We start from the raw sequence: 27,984 nt of genomic DNA, 5'->3' as shown, positions 1-27,984 counted from the left end.
AATTTCTTCTTTGAATTATATGTGGCATCAGTGCTTCTCAACAAAAGAAGAACGGAGACAAAATAATTCAGACACACGCAAAAATTATAGCAACAGGCGAAGGAGAAGCAGTCTTCATAACCTTATCTTATTTCCAAAACATCCTTTGTCAACAATGGAACAAGGGCCTCGACATAGCACTTCATCTTTGGAATCATTAACTAGACCTGATACCCTGGACAATGTACACTCAATTCCGGTGTCACCAAACACATCTGCGCAAGCACCAGGTTATTATAGACCACACGACGCTACACAACATTTCACCATTGATTTGAATGACCTCGAATCAACGACCAGCCTACCACAAATAAATGGTAAACCGGAAACAAAGCTCAAAGAGGAACAGTTTTTAGCCGAAAATAATGAAACTAATGGTTGGATTAATGGGTATTCTGTGCCGTATAGCTTACTCCGGTATGGTTTGGCCTCCGATAAGTCGACGAAAATCGAATTGGATTACGATCATGGCGATGTTCAACACTTTTTCAACCCCGTTTGCCATTTAAATGAAATTGAGCATTCAGCGTATGGAAGAAAAGACTCGAGTGTTTCAGCATCAAATACATCGTCGTCAAGTGAGGATACTGATCATAACAAGGAACGCAAAAACAAATTTCTACTGGGCCAAGATGAAAAAATCGATGCTTACTCCGGGTACATCACTATCCCCAAAATCTCATTCAATATCCCGTACCCATACAGGAACAACAAGAGACAGCTACGGTTGATGTCAGATGTTCCCAAACTTTGTTTTCAAAATGCATTTGTGGTGGGAGATGCTACTTATGTATTTGGCGGATTGAGCAGCACTAAGCAGTCAACTTTCCATCACGTTGGTCTCCCACTGGATATTGACATTAATAAAGTTTCTGTTCATTTTCCGTACAAGGTACCTCCCTTTGTTGATTCTAAAATGTTGACCACCCCATTCTTGCATCCAAACCCACACTTTATTGCCTACAATGCAATTCGAGGAACTGTGACTTTTGTTAATACACAGAATTTGAAACACTTTCCTGGCCACTTGCTCTCTATGCAATCAACACAAATTACCGCTAAACATTATTTTTTCTACGGTGGTTTTCAAATTCAAAACTTGTCGGTAAAGTACCATTCAGATATTGATCGGTGGATCATTAACAAGAAGATAGTCATGAATGAGGATGGGTACATTCTCGACTCATCTAATCTAAAGTTTATCAAGGTCAGACTCGAACCAAACAAGATGCATACGACACTTGGGAGAATAGGAATGGGGATATGTTCCAACGTATATCAGCCGCCAAACGAACGAGGTGAAAGAATCAGTGTTGGTGGTGACTTTAATCGACCTTTTGAAAGTCAAAGACAATCCCTGCCTCCAGCCTTTTCTGAAGCTTCTCACAAATCAAGTCCAAGTGATCATTCAGTAAATGCATCTGTCACAAGAAGCAATACAAAGAAAGGAAGTAGTGAGAGGAATCGGCAAAATGTGAAGCTTGATGAAGGTGATTTCGAACAACAGCAACAACAGCAACAACAACAGCACCAGCACCAGCAGTACCAGCTGCAACATCTGCCACAAAGAGTAGCCAAACTCGATGAGTCGCCAGTAATGCGCTCAAAAGCACCACCCAGTTTACAAAGGATAATAACAACGCATTCCATTGATTCGTCATTGAGTGAAGCTGCAACTAGAACCTCATCGGCGTCAACCTCATCCCCTGGCTCATCTAAAATGGACAAAATCAAGAGTAAATTCCATCGTCCTATGAAGAACACATATTCTGAAAAAGTTCGTGAACATCGATCGAATTCAACAAATAATCGGTCTGGATCAAGTAGTCGCGCAGTGTCTCCAGTCTTGAATACAACTGGACATACTTCCAATTTGAACCCTGCATCTACTCATCTGGCAACACCGATGGCTGGCTCTACATCATTGGATTCTGCTACAGGAGCTGACACACTGTCAACAACGGTGGCAACCAATGCATCCTCTATAAACCCATTGCAAGCCACAAATTCGTCAATTGTGTCTCCAGCAACCTCATCCTCGGCCCCAAATGGCTCTTTAGCTTGCCCTACAGCTTCGAACCGACCAATTACGCCAATACTTCAGTTTCAAAATGACAAGCGTGTGCGAAGCTTTAGTGATGGTGGTCCCAAGAGCGGGCATTCGACACCATCTGATGATGAGCGACATTCACCGAAGAGAAGTGAAAGAGAAGTGTTGGAATTTGTACGGTCGTACTCTGGAGACGATTCATCTAGATCTGGCTCTCGGAGTTTGCGAGGCGGTGATTTTCTGGGAGAAGCAGCCATTGAAGAAGATGAGGATGAGACGGGTGGTTCTATTCATGAAGGATTTTCCGAGGGCGAGGAGATTTTTGAAACTAGAACCCGTTCATCAAACCCATTGTTCAATGATAGCAATATACTATCAAATGTAAGTGTGTTTGTGTTTGGTGGGTTTTATCTAGATGATGAGGTTGACAATAATGGAATCCAACATTTCAAAGCGAGTAACGATTTATTGAAAATTGATTTGACGGCAAAAGAGGAACCAATGTCAATCTCCAACTATACTTTCTTGCATGATGCGTTGGTCTCGAAAATAGGTACTGATCCTACAACTTGTGATATCGTTCTTGATGATGATGGGAACTGGCCTAGTCCAAGAGGGTACTTTGCCTCTTATATGATTGACTATAATAGAGGATTGGATGAAGGATGTGAGTTGAATGTTACAAAGTATGATCTGTCGCCATTGACCCCATTTCAGACACAAGCACAGACGGGAGCGATCAAGAGGGGAGGGTCACCAGATATAAGTATTGCTGGTAGTTCAGGATCATTTCAGGTAGGAGGCGGTGTAACTGCTGGTGCTGCTGGTGGTGCTGGTGGTGGTGGTAGTGGTGGTGGTTCTGGTATTGGGAGTGGGCCTGGGACAGGGACAGCGCCTAGTCTAGCAGCTAGCAATTATGAAGAAGTTTCAGAAGTTCAAGCATACTTCAATAAGCGCTCGTTCATCATCCAAGGTGGGTGTGCTGAAGGTGATCAATTCTTTGCTGACTTTTATCGATTTGTATTTGACACTTGCAAGTGGGGAAAATTCACCACTTATGCATACGACTACTTCAACATCCCCCTTGAGCCAGGCGCAGATGATGATGGTTCTTTGTACACAAAGGAGAACATGGTGCCCAATCCTGAATTGAAAGAAGCCGAGTTGCGTTGTTGTCATCATACCTGTGTCTACTACCAGAATGAGGAGCGCGACTACTTGTTCTTTCTTGGTGGAGTGAAACTGGATCATTTACGATTTTTTGATCGCGAGCCATACAAGTCAGACAAGTTTGACGTATCGCGATTAAGTAAATTGCCGTTGTTGACCAATAATCCAAACACGATGAGAGTCGCCGTTTTGAATATCCAGACACAGACGTGGCGGTTTATGCGTTATTACTACGATATAAATCACGCCATGAGTAACTCTTATCTAGATAGGGTATTGGAACATCCGTCGTTGGTGAATGCAAGAATTTCACATTTGGCTGGATCCGTAACAATGACGGGAAAGACATTGACATTGGCTCAAGGATTGGTGATTATAGCTCCAGAAAAGAAGGATGATTTGGTTAAGTTGAGAAAAGAAATTCCAACTGATGAGATGTTGTGGGGAGGAATCATACAACTTACATTTGCCGGTCTTTAATAGTGGGGGGGGGGGGGGGGAAACTGCTTGTGTCTTTCTTTTCACCGTCGTATGTAGTACATAACTGAACAATAATGTGTCTAGTTGCACTACGTAGTACTCTTTCACTCTATATGCCACTTGGGCTTCTCTGCACGACACTCAGGTCCAGTACAGAGGAAGCAGAAAAAAAAAAAAGAAAAAAAAACTTGCAGCAACGAATGAAAAATTTTGAGGAAAAAGACGCCATTAGATTATCACAACAAAGGCTTTATCAAGTTAACTACATTACAATAACAACACAATGTTCGGAATCGGTGGATCGGCCCCTCAAATCTCCTCCCAGGCCAAATTGCAAGCTGCAGAAGCTGAATTAGACATGGTCACAGGCATGTTCAATGCCCTTGTGTCGCAATGTCATGCCAAGTGCATAAACAAATCATACAATGAAAGTGACATTACTAAACAAGAGTCGTTGTGTCTTGACAGATGTGTTGCCAAGTACTTTGAGACTAATGTGCAAGTTGGTGAGAATATGCAAAAGTTGGGTCAAAGTGGACAGTTTATGGGAAGAAGATAAAAAATTTCGAGAAGGCGATTTTGAAATGAACATTTACTAAAATGTTTTGTGTATATATTTACAAAGGTGTGTAATCCTTATTTAGAATGGAAACGGGAGCCCATCTCCTTTGCTTTGTTGATTTCACTCTTGATTGAATCCAAATGCTCTGGCTATACGTAACTTGACACCTTCAACAGTGTTCAATTTTGGTCTCACATCGAGCCAAACTTGTCCCGAATCGCCATCCCCGCTGTAAAAATCAATGACATACTCAATCTCCTTGCCACATCGATTAATAGTCCAATCGTGTCTATCAAAGGGAGGGGGTTGACCCCAAATGTTCAGCTTGATCCATGCTCTAGGGGTTAACTTTTTGGAATCACCCTTGAATGAAGTTAGGGTGATTCCACCACATTGCTTCATTGCCTCTTGGTAGTGAGAGCCTTCCCACATAGTTATATGTTTCCAAGCACGTTCATTGACAAGGTTGTGAATGGGGACAATGACTTTCATATCTTGAGAGTCTGGGTTCCAGTTTTTGCGTTGCATCGCCTCAAAGAATTGCTTTTGGCTTGGGTAGATCCAGTTTTGGTTGGATGATGTACGAGGGATAGAGCTGATTTCTCGATCAGTGGGTAAGTTGATGTTGGAGGTGGTGGTGTCTTGTAAGGTGTTTGATATGGTTGATGAATCGCAAGTTGTCGTATCGGTAGCGGTGGTGCTAGTGGATGATGAGGCTTGTTGTGGAATTTCGACCGCAGAGTCGGGCGTTGTGACACTGACTGATACCTTGTCTAGCCATGCAGATCGACTATCATGGTTCACTGGACAAACCTGTTGTGGTGATGATACTAGCTCTTTTCGTACTTGCTCACTTGTCGTATCATTGTTGTTGGACCCACTCCCTGTTAGCTTTGAAAGCCACGACTGTCTAGTGGAGTGGTCTACTGGGCATCTAGGTTGTTCGTTGTTGCCAGACATACTCAAGTTGAGCTGTTATTAGTTGAGTTGTCTGGACTGTTTTCAAATTTTTCTTTTTTTGCGTGTGTGATCTCTGCGTAGTCAAGTTTCGTTTGCAGGCCATTCACAATAGTTAGAGGTATGAGAAACTCCGTTTTTATATATCCTATTCTCTACAAAGCTGGCTCTAGCCTTCTTTTCCCAGCGACACGCGACACATGTCTCCTCTAGTAGATCTTTTTCTTTTCATCAATGGAAAACTCACCGGCACCAGCGTTAACAACCAACAACAATCCACCCACAATAGACAAGACTTGGAAGAATTCGTACCTCAAGAAATCTCTTCTTGCATCACGACCTCCATAGCTCCAGAAATGGTTTGTAACAACATTGTAAACAAACAACAACGACAACATCACTGCTGCGGCAAATTTAGTCTTGTATCCAACAATTATTGAAGCACAAGATGCAATTCCAACAATGATAATCAAAACTCTACCCAAGGACCATTCAGATGAAAAGACAAACCCCAAGAACAAAAGAACAAGCAAGATTCTTCCTGCTAACAAGAAATACTTTTTGTTGTCTTGATTGTTCAACATTGGTAACCCTGGCATGTTCAATGATCGTTTATCTCTGACAATGGAATCTGAAAATGCCAATACTAATCCACCAACAACTGACAAGTTTCTCAAAATAAATTGAGAGTCAAACATTAAGCCATAAACAATACCTTGACCAATAACAACCAAAATCAAGGCAATTGTAGCAATATTGACCTTTTTCCTAGCAATCAACATTGTTGAAGTGATGGACATAATCAACATGTTTTGAATCAAAAACACCACCGTAAACCATCTCCAGTAGTGTCTGTAGTTGTGCAAGTAGTAAACTTGCTCATTCCACTGAGTAAAGATTCTTAATGTGTCTTCGTAGAAAGTAGCCACCAAAAATGCTCTTCCAATTGCAGGAACATACGGTTTCAACGGTTTGAATTTATCGTCAATGAAGTCCTCAATTTTTCTTGTATAGAGTTCAAATTGTTCGAAAGGCGATTTGGAGCTAGTTATTGGGCCAATGGTGTGTGGTTGTCTTGGAGGAACACCAAAGTTTTGTGGTGGCTGCTGTTGATGCGGAGGCGGAGCATTGAATTGATTTTGGAACTGATTTGGACCACGATATGACATTTTTGGGCTGGTGGGGACTTTTTGATTGGTTGATCTATGTATATGGAATCAGGCGCTAAAGAGTGATAAAGAACAGAAAAAACCGCAGTGAAGAAGTGCAGTTGCGTGGTATCTGAAATGGGATTGACGTTGGAGAGACTTACTCTTTAAGATATATTGAACTATGTGGATGAAGCGCCCCAAATGATCTGTTTGACCTGGTGTGTGTATGTGTGTGTGTGTGTGTGTGTGTCTCTGTCAAATTTGTGGGTTTTGAAAAATTTCCCAATCAAGAGTTGAAGGAGAAAAAAAATAATTTAGAGGACACGCAATAATAAAACATTGTATAGTACTGTATGTGTTAAGAAAAACTACTACAGTAGAGCATACACACGTCCAATAACTGCTTTGGATATGATTTACCGGGTAAGTGAAATCAGCTATAATATCCAACGGTCTCATCTCTCTTACAGTTTGCACAACATGCACCTGTTTTCAAAAGCCTCTCTTTTACAATCCATAGTCTCAATAAAGAGAGAGAGAGAGAGAGAGCGAACTTTAGTTTAGTACTGTTTAAAGTGAAATGTGTCAACCGCTTTTTTTGCCTAATTAGGAAATTGCGGATTAATTTAATGTAGCTGCTACCATTCACATGTTGACATAATGTCTCGAGAAGAAACGTCTTGACATTAATTCAAATGGCACTCCTGATGATGATCATCATCATCATGACGTCATAACAAATCAGAGCTGTGCTAAGCAACAGCCACTACTTTTAGTGGATACTCGTTGCTGTTATTGCAAATCCATTTTCTCATTATTGTGAACACAATTGTTGCTGTGGCTTTTGATCGTTGTTGAAGTACATGTATCAAGTACATAACACCGCTTATAACACCGACTTCATTTTCCCGCCTTCCGCGTTACAGGCTATAGTTCCGAAACGTCGAGTTCGGATTTTCATTTCGAAACAACAAACAAATAAGAATCTCGGACTTGTGTACACCAAATACAGCAACAAGTGCATTTAGGTCGTGTCGAGACCATTCTGCACATGCACAAATCCTTTCTCCTCGTCCCTTCTTAGTAATCAGAAATTATAAATACGGCAAAAGAACATCCCATCCAACTTCGGTGCCTCAGTTTTCGTTTCCCTTAATTCTATTTGGCTCAATTGAACTATTTACTATAAACATTCACTAACGACTACTAAATCAAAATGGCTTCAAATCCACCAGGTCAATGCTGTACTGAAGGTACTTTCCACGAAGGTAAACCAGTTGGAGCTTTCAAAGAAATTTTCGGTTTGGACACTTACACAGTCGGTGAGGAATCATCAGACAAGATCATTGTCATTGTGACTGATATTTTTGGTAACCACTTCAACAATACTTTGCTTATTGCTGATACTATTGCCAAAAGTGGCTACAAGGTCTTGATTCCAGATATCTTGAAGGGAGATCCGGTTAAAGAAGGTGATGATCTCCAAGCTTGGTTGAAGAAGCATACCTTGGAAATCACTGAGCCAATTGTTGATGGCTTCTTGAGCAAGGTCAAATCCGAACTCAAGCCAAAATTTTTGGGTTCCATTGGATACTGTTTTGGTGCCAAATATGTGGTCAGAAACTTGACCGGATCAGGACCTTTGGATGCTGGTGCCGTCGCCCATCCTTCGTTTGTTGCCATTGAAGAAGTCAAGGCAATCAAGAAGCCACTCATTATCTCCGCTGCTGAAACCGATCAAATTTTCACTCCAGAATTGAGAAGGGAAACTGTGGATGCATTGTCTAAGTTGGATGGTGTCAGATACGAAATCACTTTGTTCTCCGGTACAACCCATGGTTTTGCTGTTAGAGGTGATACCTCAGATCCAATTGTCAAATACGCCAAGGAAAAGGCGTTGAATGACGCATTGTATTTTTTCTGGAGTGTTGGAAAAATTGGCTCAAAGTAAGGAAAAGCTTCTTGTAAGACAGGGTTAGTTTGGACAAGTGACTTTGTATGTACGTTTGCTACTAGAGACAATTAGAGACAATTTAGAGTTATAGACAACATTTCAATTCACTGTTTGTAGATGTCGCAAATATCTGCATCGGATTTAAAGTATCGCACAAAAGAAGGAAAAAAAAATAAAAAATAAAAAATAAAAAATAAAAAATAAAAAAAAAGACAAAAATCACTGAGGTCACATATAGCCAAACGGCACCAACATTCACGACAGCCATGATTGAAAAGCCACCATTGCCGGTACACAACCAAATGGAAACAAGGCTAACCAAACGGAAAGCTTTCTTTATCAAATCATGTCTTGCCACATTCTGCACTTTCATCTTTTTAGCAACTTACTCGGCAACTACATTCCTTATCAACACGTGGTTCCCTAGAGCAGAACCAGATAACCCTGATGCTCTTTGCCCAATTGTTCCCAAAGCGCATCCCGATGGTATTCACAGTCCGAAACTTATCCAATATATTCTAAATGATGACAAATTCCACAGGGAAGAACGTGACAGATTATTAGGAGCAATTCAGATCCCTACTGAAGTCTACGATGACATGGAGATCCCTAAACTGGCTAACGATTCGGAATCCTTGCTCAAGCTAGAACCTAGATGGAAACCATTCTATAAATTACACGAGTACTTGGAGAAAACATACCCCTTGGCTCACAAACACTTGAAAGTTGAGAAAATCAATCATTTGGGTTTGGTATATACTTGGAAAGGTGGTGATAGTGACAAGAAGCCAATAATTTTAGCTGCTCACCAGGATGTCGTGCCAGTCCAAAAAGCAACTTTGGACCAGTGGACTTATCCTCCATTCAAAGGTGGGTTCGATGGAGAGTATCTCTTTGGGAGAGGGGTATCCGATTGCAAAAACTTGCTCATTGGGTTACTCACTACCATCGAGCTACTATTGGAAAGGGGGGAATTCAAACCGGAGAGAACAATAATCTTGGCTTTTGGTTATGATGAAGAAAGTAGAGGTACTGGTGCTGCTGAAATTTCAAAGCATCTTTTATCTCGTTATGGGGCCGACTCTATATTACAAATCATTGATGAAGGTAATGAGGCTTATGAAGAGATTGAAGGATTGAAATTGATTCTCCCTGCAACTGGTGAAAAGGGGTACTTGGACTCAGTCATTGAATTGTACACTCCTGGAGGTCATTCGAGTGTGCCTCCAAAGCATACATCCATTGGAATAATGGCGCAATTGATCACCGAGATTGAAAATGATGCATTCCTGCCATTGCTCACCCAAGTTAATCCACTCATGGGTGAACTTTTCTGCTTAGCTGAACATAGTCCCATTTTGGACAAGGATGTCAAGCGCAACATTTTGAAAGCTCAAGTCGATGCAAATGCCAATAAGCAAGTTGTTGAGTACTTGGACGCAAACCTCGAGACAAAATATTTGATAACCACTTCTCAAGCTATTGATATTGTTGAAGGAGGAGTCAAATCAAATGCATTGCCCGAACATGTATCAATCTTGGTCAACTCGAGAATATCGGTTGAAGAATCGGTACAAGATGTAATTGACAAGTATCATTTCCATATTGAATCCATTGCCAAAAAATTCAATCTCGGTTTCATCTTGAATGGGGAGGAAGTGATTGCTCCTGGAAAACAAGGATATTTCAACTACTCCTTGGTCGAGCCATTAGAGCCGGCGCCCGTCTCTCCTATAAATGGCGAAAGTTGGAATTTGTTTGGTGGTGCATTGCGATACTTGTATGAAGATTTGGTGTTCCCCAAACTGAATGATACATTCATAGTTGCACCTTTCTTGTCAACTGGAAACACGGATACCAAATCGTATTGGGATTTGAGTAGAAATATTTATCGGTACCAACCTGGACTTCCTTTTAAACACAGCGGAGTTCATTCAGTCGATGAGAGATTACTTTTCGATGGCCATTTCCATATTATAGCATTTTACTACTATTACTTACAAATCATCGATGAAGCTGATGATGCAAAATTTTAAATAGATTGTAGCAATACATATCTAAGTTCACTTCTACCTGCTTGATTTAGATGCTCTGGCATTGCCGTGTTTCCTCACCTCCATATCCATCAAATCTTTAATTCGATGACTTCCAGCTATCCCAATACTCAACACCTTCTCCAACGAATCCAACGGCATTTTATCTTCCAACAACAACAAAGCCAACTTTTCACTCTTACCAATCACGCCAATAGTTATCGAACTCACGTCACCTTCTTCCAAATTATTCAAATCTAGTAATGCAGATTGATCAAATAATCCACAACTTACACTACTCACGTAGTCATACATTGCAATACCAGCATCTATTATTGCCAAAGTTATCGAATTCGTTATAGCAGCAAGCATACCTCCATCCTGACTCAAAACTTGTATATTTATCGTTATGTTAGTTCTAGGATACAAATGCAATAGTATCAGCTGTTCAAATGTTCGTTCGAGTGTGGTTCGAAGTTCAACCAATCGTTTCTCCGATTTCGACCTCTTCTTTCTCTCAAATGTCGAGAAGTTGGCAATTGTCAAATTGACTTCTATGTTGGCTCGGTCTTGGTTCATTTGAGCTCTACTGCTGGGTTCATTCGGTCCCTGGACTGTGCATATTACTTTCGTGTTTCCTTGTTCCACGTAAGATGACCCGTCAGATGAGTTTGGGTGGGTATTGATACGACATTCGAAGCGACGGAGTTCGTTCCACCTTCTTCCATCTATTCTAAGCCCTTCGGGGGAGTATAGTTCCATACGAGACATGATTGCGAGGGACCAGTAGCTGGGTAATCTAAACAATTATGTATAGGTCTTACTTGAGATGATAATGACAGAAAAAAAAAAAGAAAAAAAGAGAAAAAAAGAAAGAAAAAAAAAACGTTACATTGGTATATACCGATTGCAAAGTTCTACCAATATTTTTGACGATTGTCTATTTCCACCTCATCTATAAACTTTTTATAAACTCGCCAATGCAAACACAATTACTCAAAAAGAAGAACAAGGATGAATTGAATAAGGAATAGTCAAATGTGTTTTCTCCTAAGAACTCCAATCGATAAGCATTGTACAACCAGCATCCTTGAGAAATAATCCATAAAAGTAGCACCAAAATCCCATTCAACCGCCTTGATTCAAGTAAGTCAGATTTTGACAAGAAATGCGGGAGGAATATAAGAAACCAAATAAAGTACTGCGACGTAATGACCTTGTTGAATGTGACGAATGTGAATGTTTGTAGGAACAAACATGATAGCAAATCCCGTTTGGCAAATGTTAGTGGAATGATGACTCCTGATAGCAAAAGTTGTGGGACAAATGCCAATGTCTCAATATCCAATTTGGATGACGACGTACTGGTTAATGCTGACTTGTAGTAAAGGACCATATTATAGACGGAAAAGTTGTGTCTATGGTCTATTCTTGTAATGTGGTACAAGTATGAATTGTCAAGAAACTCTTGTCCGTAGAAGTGGTACATCAAGCCATTGAACAATACCAATGTTGCAACTGTATAAAATGCATACTTGATATTCTGCGTGTTTAGCAATTTGACTACTGGATAATTGAGAATCGACTTTGAGTCGTTTGTCAAGTACAACAAAATACTCGGGATATAGATGATGGGATATATTTTGAAATGAATAGCCAACCCAAGCCAAAATGCCGATGCAAAAACACATTTCCTTTCAATCAAAAAGTACAATGACAACATTACCAATACCGTTAGTATACTCTCCGATGACCCCCTCGTGCTGATAGTAATAACCATAGGATTCAAAAGCCACAACAATGACAAAATCAATCTTTTTGATTTTGACAAATTGTCCTGTTTACGCAATAATGTTGCAATCAACACACCAGTCACCAAATCACCCACCATGAACAAAACTTTCCCAAAGTTGTACCATATAGAGCCCCAATTGTTGGGTACGAGCATCATTGCAAGTATGGGCGTGTACCGATAAGTCTCTCGAAGATATGGCGATTGTCCTTGGTAAACATAACGCGAGGCATCTGAAAACACCAAGTAATCGATGTCGGTGTATTTCACAGGCATGTGTTCATCTTGGTACAACCCAAAGAGGAAGAACCCTATTCGAAGTGCAATGGCTAGTAAAATGATGCTAGATAAGCTAGTCATTGAAAGTGCTGTTGGCTACAGCAAATACAATTTCAGACCGAAAAATTTCTTTATGTGGAGCGCTCTTAATGAAAGCCAATAACTTGCTCAGACATGTCATTGAACCCTCAGGAGGAAGTATACAAGCAGTACTTGAATTATGACTGGAACTCAGATTTAGAGTTCCAGAATGGCTTGCAGGAAATTTTGGACTCCTACCTCTCCAACATCAAAGAACAAGATCCACTGCAAACGTCAATCTCAAATCTTGACAAGACACAACTAACGAACCAAGCCAAGCTGTTTTTCTTTTGCCAGAAGACGGGTCATATACTAAACCTCGAGGACTTTGAAGAGTGGAAGATACACAATGGTGACAAGTTTGCCAAGAATGCCAAAATTGTTGAATTGGGTGAAGAAGAAGAAGAAGAAGACACACAAGATAAGCAGGATGAAAGATTGGCATCAAGTGAAGAGCAACCTCCTTATTCGTCCAATTATCAAAATTTAGCTGAGTTGATAATGTCCGGAAAACCAGTCCCGGGAATAAAGGACATACCACCAGTGGTGTTGACTGATCAAGGGTCTAAGTCGTCAGCCGCACAAAGAAAGAAACCTTGGGAGGTGAACCAAGAGAGCTCCAGTGGTCAATGAGATATTATATAAACCTATATATCTATAAAGTGTTGTCTTTGACATAGCTGTCATTTTGGTATTTAGGTGTATTTGTAAGTTGTACTACTCTAATATCACTGGTCAATTAGTGGGGCATCGTAACGCCCATCTTGATAATCCCAAAAGAAAGTCAAATTCGATGGTCCTGTGCTGTCACATTGACGTGAATAATCTACGCCATCCATCCTTGACCTCACAATACCAACAAATTGGTACAACTCGCAAGAAAATCCAACGCCCGTTACTGCATTTGGGGAATGGCACAACAGCATCGTTCATAATAAATCGAACATACTCTTTGTCCTTGCACTTTAACTTCTCCAAATAAGTTCTACCTCCCTGCGGAAACATTTGTGCTGCATTGTAGGGATTGGGGAACGGAACATGGTCAACAGGTAAATCCTTCTCCGGGTTGATAAGTCCCATCGATGATAGATAGTACTCCATGTCCGTATCATGCGTGAACATAACCCATATTTTACTTGATGGGCTGTTGTCAAGGAGTAATCGCAATGATGCTTCCACCATGGGTGATCCGACTGTTGTGCTCAAGTTGTTTCCCTGACCAATGGAGTAGTAATTGGTCAAATCGTTTCTATACCCACTCTTTATAAACTCCTCATTGGTGAATAAGGAGCAAAATGGCGATGAACCTCTCACGTTGATTTCAAAAGCACACCACAAAAATAAGGACGACACTTGGGCTGTTGTCAAATTCAAACCAGGATTCTCTTGCTGCCATCTGTCCAAAATATCCTGCAAATAGCTCTTGTCGAATTGATCGGTAATATGATCATTATTGATTTTGTCCAAGTTTTTGCAAGCATAGCGTGGTGTTAATGAGTTGGCACCCATCTTGGGATCTTCGTCAACAACAACATACTCCACATGTTCTTCCGAATACTCGTCACCTAAAAACCCACGTGCAAAGTAGTTCGCGGTTTGATAACACCTACCTGAATTACTTGTGAAAACAGTGAAATTATCTCCTTTGTTGTATAATGTGTTGTATCGTTGCCTGAAGTAGGCCCCGTGACGAAGAGCAGTCGTGGTACCGGCAAACGTTCCTTCAGAGTTCATGGGACTTGTTTCCTTTTCATAATACTCCTTGTTTGTAACAAAATACTCATAGTCATTCAAGAACGACAAATCACCTTTAAACTCCTTATTGTAACTCTTGAACGCGTTCATCACTGTGTTAAAGTAAGCACCGTCACCTTTCGAAGGGAATCTCTCTCCATGTCGTGAAATCATTTGAACATGTTCCACTGTACACTTGTCTGGGATATCAGAACTAATACCATATCTTGATCCTTGCTTATAAGGAGCCGAGCCACCGAGGAAGTTTATGACTGAGTATTGATCGGTAGCAGCTTGTTGTGGAGTCGCGACATCCTGAAATATGGACTGGCTCACAAGTAATAAGTTGGAGTGTAGGATTTTGGAAAAAGAAACCATAGCTACTAGTGTCGATGATATACACTATGTCCCTAGCTCCGTAGCAAATCCTTTTCATAAAGGGGAACTTTGAACTGCATTTATAAATCTTTCTAATGGAGTTTTGGAAAAATTACAAACATAACCAACAACACGTGGGGTTGAGAGAAATAATTTAGAGGACAACACAATTCAAATTTATGAACTGCTGGCAGGATTATACGCTGCTGGCTCGTAACCATTATATATCGTTTCTTGTTGTGCAAAATTGGGATACAAATTTTAGAGGTGACTGTCCATCCAGCTGGCCGGACCACAACCAAGTACTGAAAACTACATTCTACACACAAGCGTCACATACTGGCGCGGGTCAACATCTTTCACGGAATTCAAAAGAAGAAGACAGAGAGAGAGATGTGTAGAGTCAATTGCTTGTCTTTGGCGATTCAGAATATCAAACATAGCGCAAATGGAAAAGAATACAAGAAAAAGAATACAAGAAAAAGAAAAAGAAAAAGGAAAAGTAAAAGCTGAATGTCAATAAAATCGACTCCTTCTATGGACAATCATTAGTCATCATCCCAACCCCCCCCTCTCCATCAACCTTAGTTAATGAGCCAACCAGAACATCAAGTCAAGAAAGAGGTTACCGTGAAAAATGAAAATGGAAATAATACACTAACTAAGAATGGATCACCATCGCCATCAAAATCAGAAGAATGGCAAACAATTCCCTTGAAATCTTGCGGTCCAGAAGAAGTCGAAGATATTAGAGTCCACTTGATGAAATTTGCAACAAAGCAGGAGGTAGACATTGTAAAGGATTTTGAGAAACCTGTGAGACTTCATAGAAAAGATCCAAGAAATATGCAGTTTCACTTGACTCGGCAAGAGTTGGATCAAAGGCGAAAGGAAAAGGAGGAAGCCGAAAAGGAAAGACTGAAACGCGAGGAGGAAGAAGGTGCTGTGGTTGAAGGATCAAGCTCGGCTCAGGGAGCTAACCCAAACTCTGATACAAATACCTCCAAGTATAACAAAGGTCTGGCTGATATGTCACAAGTAGCCCCAGATGGTGGTGCCCGTAAGAATAAGAAGAAATTATTCAAACGGAAAACGAAGCAAATCAATCTAATGGATGAAGCAAAGAGGAAGTTGCGTTACGAAGAGCACTACCCATGGGTGATTGAAGATTATACTGGCAAGAATGTGTATGTTGGTAATTACGAAGCCGGATCAACAGAACTGCAGCATGTGTTATTTGTATTTGACAAGGACGGATTCAAAATGATACCGGCTGAGAAGGTGTATAGGTTTACTCCTAGAAACAGATATGCTACATTGACACTAGAAGAAGCGGAAGCTAAAATGGAAAAGAATTCAAGTGTTCCCAGATGGTTGATGAAACACATGGAAAATGACTCAATAGCAGAAGGCACTCCAGACCAAAGGTTCAGAAACAACTCCCCCTCCGCAAATGGTAGAGTTATAAGCAATGGTGCTGCTCAGAATAGACGCATGAGGACGGTTTTGGGTGGTGATGCTCGTTCCACTGAGGAGAGGGATTCTGATCATGACGATTTAGATTTCGAGGAGGAATTTGCCGATGATGAAGAAGCTCCTATTATGGATGGGGATGAAGAGGAAAATAAAATGTCTGAGAAAAAGATAAAGAAAGATATGTTAAAGGCATCGGCGTTCAAGGCAGAGAATGAAGACGATGAGGATTATGATTTGGATGACTTGTTTGAGTCTGAAAAATCAAGAAAAGTTGACAAAGAAGGTAGGAAGTTGAGGAAAGTGTTGAACAAGAGAGAGGGAGGGATTTATGATAGTGATGATGAAGAGCAAAGTTTGATGCCGTACATATCCAAATCGGATTTGGAGAGTGAGGAGGAAAGTGAAGATGAGACCGGAGTCAAGGTCAAGGATGAACCAACCGAGAATAATTCAACAGAACTTGCGCAAAAGTCTGGAGTCAGAAACTTCATCGTATCGTCTATAGCTGATGGGTTTGTGGTGGTAAAAGCCCCAAAAGAGTTTCTTTCGACTTTACCTCTGGGTGATTGGAATCCAAACGTTCCTAAACGCTCAAGCCCTTCGCCAGAACCTTCGTCCCCTAGAAAGAAAATCAGGTTGGAAGAGAATTCGCCAGCAGTTGCAGTCAAGAAGGAACCATCACCAGTAGCCACATCTGTTCCTGGTTCTCCCGTTGATGCAAATGTGTTGGCTGATTTGAATGATGCGGGGTCAGACAACTTGTTAGTAACAGTTGATGATGTATTGACTATAGTAAGAAACCATCCATTAACAACGAGAGAGCTATTGGGTGGTTTAAAGAGCAGAATCAGTGCACACCCGGATAATAAGCAGAGGATTATTGCTATTGTCAAGCTGAACTTGAAGTTGGTTGATGGAAAGTTGGTGCTCAAAACCTGATTTCTATTTGTTTGTGTGTATTCAAATCGTTACCATGTTATACAATTTCAACAATCTTATCATCATCTTCGTCGCTTTCAAGCTCTTCAATCTCAGTAGAGTCAGGAGCCTCGTCCCTTTGCAATAATTGAACAATTCTGTTACACAAATCCTTCACGTTTTCGTCTTGACTTGCTTTATCCAATTCTCTAATGATAGAGTAAACCCTCTTTTCTCTGAAATACATTCTTGCCGGCTTAGTTGTACATAACAAAAGCAAGGATTCTAAATGTGTACATTGAATACCAGACAAGGGCTCTCTTGTTTTATCTGGTGGCAACAATTGCAACTCGTCAGGCAAATCAAACACCTCTTCTTCGTCGATTTCCTCGGGGCCTGCCAATGGCAAAAGAAGGAACGGTAGTATGTTGATTTTGGAGTCTGTCAACAACTTCATGTGTGCATTGGTGTCAAACAAAGAATTCTTTATTGTGAATGCCACTCCTTCTCTTCTGATCTTGTCGTCGTATTTCTCTGTAAAAACAAGCAATTTTGATATAGGAACAACATTGTCATAAGTCTGCTCAGTGATAAAGTACGAACGTCCTTGTTGAAACCTCGACAAGTCGGCAAAAAAGTACGCAAGATAATCGAAATTGGCCTGTGTGTTTAATTTGTAATCGTTCCCCTTGACAAAACAGTCCATTAAACAATCAATGGCCTTGGTTGAATTAAACACTTTCTTTTGAGAATCGTTGAGTTCAACTTCAATCTCAAAGATCTTGTTAACGGCATCGTTTTTGGCCAAGTTGTTCAAGAGGATACACATGATATCAGCATTGGAGTTCTCAAGGTTGACAATCTTGAGTACCAAAAATTGCAAATATTTCGTATCTTCAACAATCAAGTTTCTCATTGTTATATCGTCACACAAGTTAGCAAGAATGGTGACGGATTGTCTAACTAAAGTCTTGCTATTGGTTTGACTCAATTTCTTGAGATCCTTTATTGCCTCATAATTGTCATAAGCGAATACTTGTTGATGAGCACCAGTGGAAAATCCCACAAGGTTATCTAAAGCAATTTGCACAACCGCTGGTTGTGGTGAGTGTAGAAACCCAACCAATTCTTCAAGTTCTGTAGGCATAATGATGCTAATGTAGATTTAGTAGAATAAAAAGTGCTTCAGTTTTTTTTGTTTTTTTTTCAATTTTTCATTTTATTTTATTTTTTTTTTTTTTTTTGTGTGCAGATTTTTGCGATGGCATCACCGTTCCAGTGCTTGCAGTTTGTAAAAAAGAAGGTGACTTAGCGTGTATCTCGCGAATGGTGTGTTTGATAGGGTAGGAGACAATGGAGTCATCACTGAGATTCTTCTAAGTATTCTATTTATTGAACTGTGAAATCATGCTACACTTTTTTGTATTTACAAATTTTGCAAGATTATGGGTGCAAATTATTCCATTTTCAGGATACTCAATCCCTAACCCTTTATACAAGCCCTGCGTAATCCTTTATATTTTCAACTTTCAACCCATCAGCTTCCTCATGCAAATCGACCCAATGAACGTTATTGTACTTTTCCTGTTCCCGCGCAGTAGCTTGCTTGACATCATCAACTTTCGAGGAAATTGCAAGGACAGCTATAGCATCAAATCCACCAGCACCAGGAACAAGGCCACCTAAACAACCGTCTAATTTGCCGACGTTATCTAATAATTCTGTTTGTATTGGTGGCTCAATTGGCACCTGCGCCTTATCTGTCATAAGTTTTAGACCGCGTCTTATCTCTTGAAGGGATTCAGATAAGTTGAGCATTGCATCTTCACTATGAGTCTGATTCAATTTTTCCAAAGCATCCATAAATTTGTTGTTAGCGTCATTTAATTGCCTGTAAACTTGGCCACTCTCGTCGGGGTTTTCCTTCCTCCACTGCAATACTTTCGAAACCATCTTTGGTGTTTCAGATCCACCTTCGATGTCTCCCATGAGCAATTGCAACTCTGACGGCAATGAACATTTTTCATGTTTGAAATCCCAATCTGCATCCACGACAGCCCCCACTGCTTGTGGAAAACGACTGGGATCATTTTCCAATACCGCGAGCACGTCATTTACTACACTAGGTTGAAACCGACGGTATTTTATCGATCCATAAATCGCAGCTGCCACGTCAAACCCAGATCCAATCTTTTTCTGAGCCAAGCAGTGTCCAATTTGGGCCAAGTTGTGTAAACGGTCCACGGACGTCTCACTACCGGGTTCAAAATACGACATCAATGCGGCTGTCACCACGGAAACTAATCCTGCGGAGGATCCCAACCCGGTCTTGGGGACATCGTTGATAGGCAACTCGTGATACAAGAATGTTTTTCGGCCATTTGACGATGCTCTTTTTGCCGCACTGCTCTGCGAATGATATCCTGGATCTGAAAAGATTGTCACTTTCAAATTGAATTGGGCCTGAGGATGAGCATAGGACAACACAGTCTTTATTGTTGCCTCTAAGAATGGGTTCACCTTTGCATTGATCTCTTTAACTTGATCATTTTGGAATTCGTACTGCCATTCTCCATCTTTGAATTGAGGTGAGAGCACTCGCAAAGTTGAATAATCATGGGAGGTATCTTTATCTGGCTCAATGACAGCATGCATTCGCGAAGACAAAGCTGTCACGTATGCGTCATAAGCGGAGTCGAGTACTAAATATCCACCAGCCAAAAGAGCTTTTCCTGGAGCACTAAATGCTTTTGCCATTTGATGTTCAGAGAAAGTGGATCTCCAATGCTATTTTTAAGTGTGGAAATTTTCCGCGTCCCAAAAAAAAAAAAAAAAAAGAAGGAAGTTGACTCTGTACTTTCAACACACAATGACTGAAGATGATACCGTTTTGAAAAAGTCCAAGGTAATAGGGGTAATTGGCCTTGGGGATATGGGTCTTCTCTATGCCAGAAGATTTAGTGAAGCACAGTGGACTGTTATTGGATGTGATCGTGAAGAATTGTTTGACGAATTGAGTCAAAGATACAAACATGAAAAGTTCTCTGTCAAAAAGAATGGGCATTTAGTTTCAAGGGAAGCAGACTATATAATATACAGTGTGGAGGCTGAAAACATTGACAAAATTGTTTCCCTTTATGGACCATCTACCAAATATGGTGCGATTGTAGGGGGACAAACATCATGTAAATCGCCTGAAATCGCAGCATTTGAAAAACACTTGCCATCGGATACACATATCATCTCTTTGCATTCGTTACATGGTCCAAAAGTGAACACCACTGGCCAACCCTTGGTAATAGTCCCTCACAGAACCAATGAAGCAAGCTTGCAGTTGGTGAAGAGTCTTGTTTCCTGTCTTCATTCCAAAGTGGTTTCTTTAACGGCACAAGAGCACGATAGGATCACGGCGGACACTCAAGCGGTGACGCATGCCGCGTTTTTGTCAATGGGTGTTGCCTGGAAATCATGCAATCAGTACCCATGGGAAACACCCAAGTGGATCGGTGGTTTGGAAAATGCCAAAATCAACATTTCACTTCGAATCTTTTCCAACAAATGGCATGTTTATGCCGGGTTGGCCATCACAAACCCATCAGCACATGATCAGGTTTTGCAATATTCAAAATCTACAACTGAACTATTTACGTTGATGATACAGGGTAAAAAGGAGGAATTGAATGAGCGATTACAAAAGGTTAAGCAATTCATTTTCAAGCACATCAAAGACCATGATCTTTTGTTAGATGACAACATTTTGGAAAAATTCTCTTTGAACAAGACGCCTCCTGAGGGGAAACAACCCAACTCTCATCTTTCGTTGTTGGCAATTGCAGATAGTTGGTACAACTTGGGAATTGTTCCGTATGATCACATCATTTGCTCAACCCCATTGTTTAGAATATTCCTCGGTGTTACTGAATACGTATTTTGTACACCGGGACTCTTGGAGGAAAGTATAGAGGTTGCTGCCACTGACACATCATTTAGACAAGATGACTTGCATTTCACCCTTGCCGCTGAGACGTGGGCAAGAATCATCCAGTTTGGAAACTTTGCCCTCTACAAAGATGAGTTCGAAAAGACTCAAGCCTTCTTCCGTCCTATGTTTCAAGAAGCTAATGCAATTGGTAACGAGATGATTAAGACAATTTTGGAAAGAGTTAAAGAAAGAGAAGAGCGGAGTTAGCTAAACATTAGATTCTTCTCTTCATTTTTTCTTTTCTATATTTACATTAGATACATACTCTCCCCACCCCCTCCCATCTACTTCCTTACAATTGTTCATCCTTGATCACATCCATCAACCAATCTAATCCCTCATTCAACCCTTCTCCTTTTATAGCACTTGATGCAACAATGCTCCAACTCCTATCCTTCAAATCAGTTAGACTCAATGCTTGTGAGACCTCAGCAGCTGTCATGGCTCCAGGCTGGTCCTGCTTGTTTGCAAACACCAATAACGCACTATCTTGTAATTCTTCTTCCTTCAACATTGTGTGTAATTCCTTGCAAGCAGTGTCGATACGATCTTTATCAGTAGAGTCCACAACAAAAATAATGGCTGAAGTGTTACTATAGTAGCACCGCCAATATGGTCTAATCGACGTTTGTCCTCCAAGGTCCCAGATGTTTAAAGTGATATTTTTGTACTTTAATGTTTCCACATTGAATCCAATTGTTGGCTTTGTAGTAACCACTTCCCCCATTTGTAAACGATACAATATTGTGGTCTTACCAGCACCATCTAAACCCAATATAAGGATTCTCACTTCTTTGTTCATACCCCATAATTTACCGAATATGTTTGCAAAACTGAAAGCCTGTCCCATTGTATTATTAAATTTGTAATATATATGTATGTAGGCGTGTGTATACTGACCCACCAAGTAGAATAATGACGTTTCGAAGGTGATCCAGTCCTCTAATATGGGATGCCAATGAAGAAAGAGGCTCTGATAGGTGTTGGTCGCTGTGGTTGGTTTCCGGATCAAAGAGCTACACCTTCTGTGGGTACACACACCTGTGAGATTTTTCTCTGTTGGTTGATTGACACTTTCACAAGAGAGAGAGAGAGAGAGAGAGAGAATGCGTGTGTGTGTGACAAAGGCAAATTTGTACACGTGCACTTCACGTGATGTATTTTTCTTTTGTGACGTCTCACAGATTTCTACATAGTCATTCATTGACACTTTACAGTTTACTTCACAGTTCACTTTGGCCGACTACTCGATCAGACAACAACAGCCCATTCGATAAAGACATCGTATCCTGCAATGCCAGACCAACATCCAAGAGGAATATTGAGGAATAAATCAGTGAGTGAGGACAACTCCCAGTCTCCTCCATTACCAGATAAATTGGACAGACAAGAAGTCATAAAGAATACAAAGTTGAATGCGCAATTGCATGACGACTCGTCAAAAGGTGAAGAAATAAGGGCCAAAATCGCCCAGAAGAAGAAGGAGCATGGGTTGGGTGAACACGACAATTTGCCAGACCACTTGAAATGGGATGAGGTGAATATCTACAAGAATGAACAGGAAAAGAGCGCAACTATGAAGATAGACGAACCGAAAACTCCTTACGAGGGCGGCTTCAATCCTGAAGGGGAATACTATAGAGACGACGATGATGATGATAATGATGATGGAGAAGGTGGTGACAATGGTAGTGGCAAGTCAAAAGCAATTGACGATGAAATACCAGCTTTTGAATTAGGAGAAGGTGAATACGACAAGTTGCCCCATGACGTAAGTTCATCACTTCACGGTGGTGAGGTGTACAAGGATGAATCTCAGCCAGACGAAGAAGGTGAGGAAGAGGACCAATGGAAGGAAGACAAACCATTGACTGCAGAAGAAAGACACAAGAGATTCGAAGAGAAGAGAAAACAGCACTATCATATGAAAGCACTTCCTTTAAAACACAATATAGATATACCAGATGAGGATTGATATACAGGACTTATAAGTTCCTGTTCTATAAATAGTTAAGTTGCTGCCGTCTCTTTTAGAAATTCGATTGTCTAATTTTCCTTCAATCATTGTTTCGCTCAAATGGTAAAGTACTTCAAGTGACTGGCATTCAAGGAACCAGCATCGGTCAATTCCTTAACCGTGTCGACAAAAGTAGCCTTTACACTTGAAGCGTCAGCACCTTTCAACTTTGAAGCAACTTCGCCCAATTGAACATCAGTAAAACGTTCGATAAGTAAATCAACATCGGCATCAATGTCAGCTGATTTCCCAGCATCGCCAAAGTAGTCAGCATCCTTGGCTGCAGCTCTAATGTTTCTCTTATTCTTCTTCTTAGCAGCTTTGGCAGCTTCCTTGGCCTTTTTGGAGTCTGCTTTTGCTGCAGCTTCTTCCTCGGCTGCCTTCTTGGCAGCAGCTTCCTCAGCAGCCTTTTTAGCAGCAGCTTCCTCAGCAGCCTTACGTGAACCAGCTTCCTTGTCCCATTTCTTTGCTGCTTTTTCCTTCTTGGCTTGTTCTTTGAACAACTTGATTCTTGGATCCTCACTGTGAGCTCTTTCAACCAACTCAATCACTCTCTTGTTGTCCTCTTGCTTGAACTTCTTTCTTGATGCTATGTTCTTACGTTCAATATAACGCTTGTGATCACGGTTAGCTGTGTCATCTGGAACATCCTCATCTTTGAATTCAAAAGTCTTCCATGAGTCAAATTTACCCCAGAAGTTGTAGAAAGTATCAACTTCTTCCTTGGAGGCATCTAATCCACCCAACAAAGGTACTGGTTGTTTTGTGGAGAATCTACCTTCGCTTTCGAAAATTGGACCCCAAACTTCAAAAAAGTCATACTTGCCCTTTGAGGATGGAGGTTTTGGGTCTTTTTCAGTATCAATAGAATCATACTGCTTTCTCTTTGTTGGGTCCAACATAACCTCGAACGCCTTCTGAATAATTTTGAAAAATGAATCGTGTTCCAATCCCCCACTAGCAGACTTCTTATCTGGGTGATGTTTCAATACTTGCTTTCTGTGTGCTCTTCTAATTTGATCTTCAGTAGCCTTGTATCTCAAATGTGACAATCCCAAAACGGCATACAAATCAGCGGTTTTCCATTCTCTTGGATCGTGCTCTAATAACTCTTCGCTTTGTTCTTCATCCCCCAAATCCTCGTCCTCGTTGGTTTCAATTTCCTTGACATTACGCTCAGCTTCCAATTTTTCAAATTCAGACCAAGTGTGGCCCCTAAGGGTCCTCGATGCGTGTGCTAAAAAGTAACGACCAACGGGCTCAATTGGACGACGGTTTGGTGCCGAGTACTTTCCAACGGCTTTAAACCCATCTACACTTCCTGCTGGTAATACGATAGACATTTTTGGTAATTCGTGGTGTTATTAGTTGTGGTTCAGTCTTTTCTTTTCCGGAATTTTTTTTTTTTTCCAAAATTTTTTTTCTTCTTCTTCTTCTTCAAAATTCATCTCTGGATGCATTTTGCTATAGATCAAAGAAAGTGACGCTACCTTGATGAAAGTATGATGACGTCTTAAGAGCAGGTGGTACTACGGTAGCAGAGAGTATTGAAGTGTCTAAATTAGTCTTTTTGTAAGCTATACCTTAGTGGTTATTTACTCTTTTGTCGCTGACATATCTAAGACCTCTATAGATCCTTCATTTTTCAAATCTTTACCTTCCAACACCTCCACAAGAGCTTTGTAATTGATGGGATCGATAATACCCACGACTTCGTACTGCTTCCCATTGTTTTCAAGTTCGTCCAAGTGATCGATCTTGGGCTTTATTTCCTCCTCATATGCTTTTTGATATCCTTTCTTGGTTAAGAGTATTCTCACTTTCATTTGAGCTCTGGCAATGGGTATGATTTGTTTTTCAACCAAGAGCTTAATTGCATCCAAAGCTTGAGTCTTGGTTGTCTTTGTTGGATTCAAATGGAACTTCAACTCATTTAATGCCTTGTCGATCATTGATGGCGGGTATCTCTTTTTCGACCTTGGATTTATACACTTAGTAGATATGATGGTCAAAAACTCATTCTGTTTCTGTTGCAAATTGGCATTTCTCTCCTTTTCATTTAATTGAATCTCGCCCTTATTTAGAATTTCTTGTATAATGACATCCTGGTTTGTGGTATTGAACGCTTGTTGTAAATCGTCATTATTTGCAACTTGTCCCTTGGATACATTGATAAACACTTGGGGAATTTGTAAAACTTCGTCGAGATCTTTTTCGACTTTCAGTCTCCAGTCTTGAACTTTGTTTTGATAACAAGCTATTTCAAACCTCTTTTTCCCCTTTTTCATTCTCACAAGAGAAACATTGGTTAGCTTTATTTGACTATTTGGTTGATTAATGACAGCCATGGCGTGGTGTTGTGTAGTTGAGATTTGCCAAAGGCAAAAGAGAATTTAAGTAAGGGCAGCAACAGCTTTGGAAATTTCTCATCGCAGAGAGATAATTATTGCGCTACCGCCTCTCCGAAAAGATTGCAAACTTGGCCCTTCTATTCCTCTTCTCTTCTCTTCTCTTCTCCTCTCTTCCATTAAACGAAGGCTGACTTACATGCAATGAGTAGGAATAAAATATTTTATTCTATACAGCCTACGCCTTCTAAAGGTCACCCTAGTCAACGATATAAACGCGTCCCTCGTACGGACTCAACGAATCTTCAACCAAATCTGCTGCATCAACATTAGCATTAATCAACTTGTACTCCCCGTCAATCTCTTTTCTGAATTTGGCAGAATCTTTAGAAAAGTTAAGAACAACGTATGCCTTTGGGTAGTCGGAATTAGGTAAGCTTTTGACATAGGTGAACACTTGTTCGTTATCAAAGTCCAAGATCTTGAATGATCCATAAATCAAGAGATCCTTGTACTCTTTTCTCAACTTTAATGACTTTTTCCAAAAGTTCAATAACGAGTCTGGGTCATTGAGTTGCTTGGCGACGTTTATATCCTTGTAATTTGTATTAACTCTAGTCCAAGGTTCATATTCCGAAAACCCTGCATATTCAGAATCATCCCATTGCATTGGCGATCTAGCATTATCTCTAGCTAATAAGTTGATCACATCCATGAGCTTCCTCTCCTTGTCTGCAAAGTCAGGGTCAGACCCGTATTTCTCCTTAAAGTCGTTGTAGTAGTTGATTGTGTTTATGTCCTTGTAGTCCTCAATTGGCCATTCTCTTGGCAAGTTGGTCATCCCAATTTCTTGTCCTTGGTAAATAAACAAGGTTCCCGTCAACGTAGTTTGCAAAAGAGCCAACAACTTACCACTCTTTGTTTCGTATTTCTTGTCACCAAATCTGGTAATGGATCTTGGCTGGTCGTGATTTTCAATAAACACTGTTGACCAAGCATCAGTGCCAATTGTGAAATCACACTGATTTTGAACAGCTTGCTTGAAATCTTTCAAGTCAAAGCCTTTATATCTAAACCGATCGCCTTTATCTGATCCAACATCAACGACATCAAACAAAAACATCATATTCATTTCCTTTTCGGAAGCGCTAACATACTTCAAGGCTTCCTCTCTGGAGCAATGTCCCACCTCACCTACTGTCATAGCATCGTACTTGGAAGTAACCTTTTTGAACATCTCCTTGTGGAACTCGTGAATTCTTGGTCCATTGTTTGTGTAAAGTGCATGAGGCTGGTAGTACTGGTCTTTGTACACAACCGGTGCATCAAGGAATTTTTGATCTTTCGAATACATACCAGCTGTATCAATCCTGAACCCATCAATTCCACGGTCAAACCAGAATTTCAAAGCCGTATCATAAATGGCATTTCTAGTCTCTTCGTTTTCCCAGTTCAAGTCCGGTTGAGTGCTGGCGAATAGCCTCAAGTAGTACTCACCAGTAGTCTCATCCCATTCCCAAGCAGACCCAGAAAAGTACGACAACCAGTTGTTTGGTGGCAATCTGTTTCCCTTTTCGTCGTATCTTGGCTTCTTCCAAATATACCAGTCCCTCTTTGGATTATCTAAAGATGATCTAGACTCCTTGAACCATTGATGTTCCGATGAAGTGTGATTAATAACCAAATCAGCAATGATCTTGATACCACGCTTGTGACAACCGTCAATCAACTGTTGCATGTCTTCCATTGAACCATACCTGTGGTAGATGTTTTGATAGTCACTAATATCATAGCCCATATCATCTTGAGGAGAATCGTACTGGGGACTGAGCCAAATGATGTCAACAAAATCCTTCAAGTAGTCCAACTTGGAAATGATTCCAGGAATGTCACCGCAAGCGCCATCGAATGTTTTGTCGTCCCCAGTATATTTTTCTTTTATCCCGTTGGCAAAAGTTGCTGGGTAAACTTGGTAAATTGTAGCGTCTTTCCACCAGGTGTAGTCAATAGTCATAGTTTGATCAGATAATGTGTGAATTAATGTGATTTGTGTGTGCAGAAAGGAAAAGAAAAGTTTTGCTCAAATGAAGTTGAACCTGTCGAAAGTTCAGTTTTTCTTATATACTCTTGACAAAGGTACTCAAACGATGTTGCACCTAGGAAAATTTGAATATGGTTTCAGCATTGTTGAGGGGTGGGTTACTTCCAAAATGTAACTTTTTTTGCGGGGTGAATATTGGCCGAGAAATTTCGCGATCATTGCTCCTCTCTATGTTGTTACCTCGTAATATTTTTCGGAGAATTTTTGCTTTAATGCTCGGATTAATTTAAAAATTCAGTTTTGTGTGTGAGTTTATTGTGCTATCTAAAAAGTGGGTTAAGGTGACGGTGAGGGGGAGGGAAAATACATTGAAGAAATGGAAGTTTCCTCATTCAATTATCAGATGTTTGTAGTTTTTACTTGTACGTTTGCTTTCCCCGCCTTATCCACGTCATAACAAGACTGATTATTCCGAGAAAGGACCCTACACCCTCGTGGAGAGAGACCCATTAGTGCTGGAAAAGGATTTCTCTTGAAGCTTT

At 40.6% G+C, this 27,984-nt stretch overlaps 18 protein-coding genes across 18 annotated transcripts; 8 read left to right on the top strand and 10 right to left on the bottom strand. All coding sequences in view use genetic code 12, as the record gives it.

The window, feature by feature from the left end:
- Positions 1-154: 154 nt before the first annotated feature.
- Positions 155-3,739, top strand: KGF57_004817 (uncharacterized protein; the record flags this gene model as incomplete). Its single annotated transcript, XM_051754367.1, has 1 exon — positions 155-3,739. The coding sequence occupies one exon, from the start codon at positions 155-157 to the stop codon at positions 3,737-3,739; it is 3,585 nt and encodes a 1,194-aa protein (XP_051606729.1).
- Positions 3,740-4,022: 283 nt separating this feature from the next.
- On the top strand, positions 4,023-4,298 carry TIM10 (protein transporter; the record flags this gene model as incomplete). Its single annotated transcript, XM_051754366.1, has 1 exon — positions 4,023-4,298. The coding sequence occupies one exon, from the start codon at positions 4,023-4,025 to the stop codon at positions 4,296-4,298; it is 276 nt and encodes a 91-aa protein (XP_051606728.1).
- A 123-nt stretch (positions 4,299-4,421) lies between these two features.
- Positions 4,422-5,261, bottom strand: CYT2 (cytochrome c1 heme lyase; the record flags this gene model as incomplete). Its single annotated transcript, XM_051754365.1, has 1 exon — positions 4,422-5,261. The coding sequence occupies one exon, from the start codon at positions 5,259-5,261 to the stop codon at positions 4,422-4,424; it is 840 nt and encodes a 279-aa protein (XP_051606727.1).
- Positions 5,262-5,467: 206 nt separating this feature from the next.
- ERV29 (Erv29p) lies at positions 5,468-6,427 on the bottom strand (the record flags this gene model as incomplete). The annotated part of the gene is made up of 1 exon (XM_051754364.1): positions 5,468-6,427. The coding sequence occupies one exon, from the start codon at positions 6,425-6,427 to the stop codon at positions 5,468-5,470; it is 960 nt and encodes a 319-aa protein (XP_051606726.1).
- A 1,198-nt stretch (positions 6,428-7,625) lies between these two features.
- Positions 7,626-8,360, top strand: KGF57_004813 (uncharacterized protein; the record flags this gene model as incomplete). The annotated part of the gene is made up of 1 exon (XM_051754363.1): positions 7,626-8,360. The coding sequence occupies one exon, from the start codon at positions 7,626-7,628 to the stop codon at positions 8,358-8,360; it is 735 nt and encodes a 244-aa protein (XP_051606725.1).
- Positions 8,361-8,629: 269 nt separating this feature from the next.
- On the top strand, positions 8,630-10,399 carry KGF57_004812 (uncharacterized protein; the record flags this gene model as incomplete). Its single annotated transcript, XM_051754362.1, has 1 exon — positions 8,630-10,399. The coding sequence occupies one exon, from the start codon at positions 8,630-8,632 to the stop codon at positions 10,397-10,399; it is 1,770 nt and encodes a 589-aa protein (XP_051606724.1).
- Positions 10,400-10,432: 33 nt separating this feature from the next.
- Positions 10,433-12,548, bottom strand: KGF57_004811 (exosome non-catalytic core subunit; the record flags this gene model as incomplete). The annotated part of the gene is made up of 2 exons (XM_051754361.1): positions 10,433-11,129; positions 11,650-12,548. 2 exons carry the CDS (start codon positions 12,546-12,548, stop codon positions 10,433-10,435), a joined length of 1,596 nt encoding a protein of 531 aa, XP_051606723.1.
- A 93-nt stretch (positions 12,549-12,641) lies between these two features.
- KGF57_004810 (uncharacterized protein) lies at positions 12,642-13,181 on the top strand (the record flags this gene model as incomplete). The annotated part of the gene is made up of 1 exon (XM_051754360.1): positions 12,642-13,181. One exon carries the CDS (start codon positions 12,642-12,644, stop codon positions 13,179-13,181), a length of 540 nt encoding a protein of 179 aa, XP_051606722.1.
- Positions 13,182-13,355: 174 nt separating this feature from the next.
- PHO114 (Pho114p) lies at positions 13,356-14,660 on the bottom strand (the record flags this gene model as incomplete). The annotated part of the gene is made up of 1 exon (XM_051754359.1): positions 13,356-14,660. One exon carries the CDS (start codon positions 14,658-14,660, stop codon positions 13,356-13,358), a length of 1,305 nt encoding a protein of 434 aa, XP_051606721.1.
- A 591-nt stretch (positions 14,661-15,251) lies between these two features.
- TFG1 (transcription factor IIF subunit) lies at positions 15,252-17,075 on the top strand (the record flags this gene model as incomplete). Its single annotated transcript, XM_051754358.1, has 1 exon — positions 15,252-17,075. One exon carries the CDS (start codon positions 15,252-15,254, stop codon positions 17,073-17,075), a length of 1,824 nt encoding a protein of 607 aa, XP_051606720.1.
- A 37-nt stretch (positions 17,076-17,112) lies between these two features.
- HGH1 (Hgh1p) lies at positions 17,113-18,201 on the bottom strand (the record flags this gene model as incomplete). The annotated part of the gene is made up of 1 exon (XM_051754356.1): positions 17,113-18,201. One exon carries the CDS (start codon positions 18,199-18,201, stop codon positions 17,113-17,115), a length of 1,089 nt encoding a protein of 362 aa, XP_051606719.1.
- Positions 18,202-18,545: 344 nt separating this feature from the next.
- ERG8 (phosphomevalonate kinase) lies at positions 18,546-19,811 on the bottom strand (the record flags this gene model as incomplete). Its single annotated transcript, XM_051754355.1, has 1 exon — positions 18,546-19,811. The coding sequence occupies one exon, from the start codon at positions 19,809-19,811 to the stop codon at positions 18,546-18,548; it is 1,266 nt and encodes a 421-aa protein (XP_051606718.1).
- Positions 19,812-19,923: 112 nt separating this feature from the next.
- On the top strand, positions 19,924-21,243 carry TYR1 (prephenate dehydrogenase (NADP(+)); the record flags this gene model as incomplete). Its single annotated transcript, XM_051754354.1, has 1 exon — positions 19,924-21,243. The coding sequence occupies one exon, from the start codon at positions 19,924-19,926 to the stop codon at positions 21,241-21,243; it is 1,320 nt and encodes a 439-aa protein (XP_051606717.1).
- Positions 21,244-21,328: 85 nt separating this feature from the next.
- ARL1 (Arf family GTPase) lies at positions 21,329-21,886 on the bottom strand (the record flags this gene model as incomplete). Its single annotated transcript, XM_051754353.1, has 1 exon — positions 21,329-21,886. The coding sequence occupies one exon, from the start codon at positions 21,884-21,886 to the stop codon at positions 21,329-21,331; it is 558 nt and encodes a 185-aa protein (XP_051606716.1).
- A 444-nt stretch (positions 21,887-22,330) lies between these two features.
- Positions 22,331-23,011, top strand: KGF57_004803 (uncharacterized protein; the record flags this gene model as incomplete). The annotated part of the gene is made up of 1 exon (XM_051754352.1): positions 22,331-23,011. One exon carries the CDS (start codon positions 22,331-22,333, stop codon positions 23,009-23,011), a length of 681 nt encoding a protein of 226 aa, XP_051606715.1.
- Positions 23,012-23,109: 98 nt separating this feature from the next.
- ZUO1 (zuotin) lies at positions 23,110-24,396 on the bottom strand (the record flags this gene model as incomplete). Its single annotated transcript, XM_051754351.1, has 1 exon — positions 23,110-24,396. One exon carries the CDS (start codon positions 24,394-24,396, stop codon positions 23,110-23,112), a length of 1,287 nt encoding a protein of 428 aa, XP_051606714.1.
- Positions 24,397-24,648: 252 nt separating this feature from the next.
- KGF57_004801 (guanine nucleotide exchange factor) lies at positions 24,649-25,401 on the bottom strand (the record flags this gene model as incomplete). The annotated part of the gene is made up of 1 exon (XM_051754350.1): positions 24,649-25,401. One exon carries the CDS (start codon positions 25,399-25,401, stop codon positions 24,649-24,651), a length of 753 nt encoding a protein of 250 aa, XP_051606713.1.
- A 259-nt stretch (positions 25,402-25,660) lies between these two features.
- KGF57_004800 (alpha-glucosidase) lies at positions 25,661-27,415 on the bottom strand (the record flags this gene model as incomplete). The annotated part of the gene is made up of 1 exon (XM_051754349.1): positions 25,661-27,415. The coding sequence occupies one exon, from the start codon at positions 27,413-27,415 to the stop codon at positions 25,661-25,663; it is 1,755 nt and encodes a 584-aa protein (XP_051606712.1).
- Positions 27,416-27,984: the final 569 nt, after the last annotated feature.

This window comes from Candida theae, assembly GCF_024610275.1.
Source record: "Candida theae strain CBS 12239 chromosome Unknown scaffold11, whole genome shotgun sequence".
Classification (NCBI taxonomy): Eukaryota; Fungi; Ascomycota; class Pichiomycetes; order Serinales; family Debaryomycetaceae; genus Lodderomyces; species Lodderomyces theae.
This window is presented reverse-complemented; position numbering and strand designations above follow the sequence as displayed.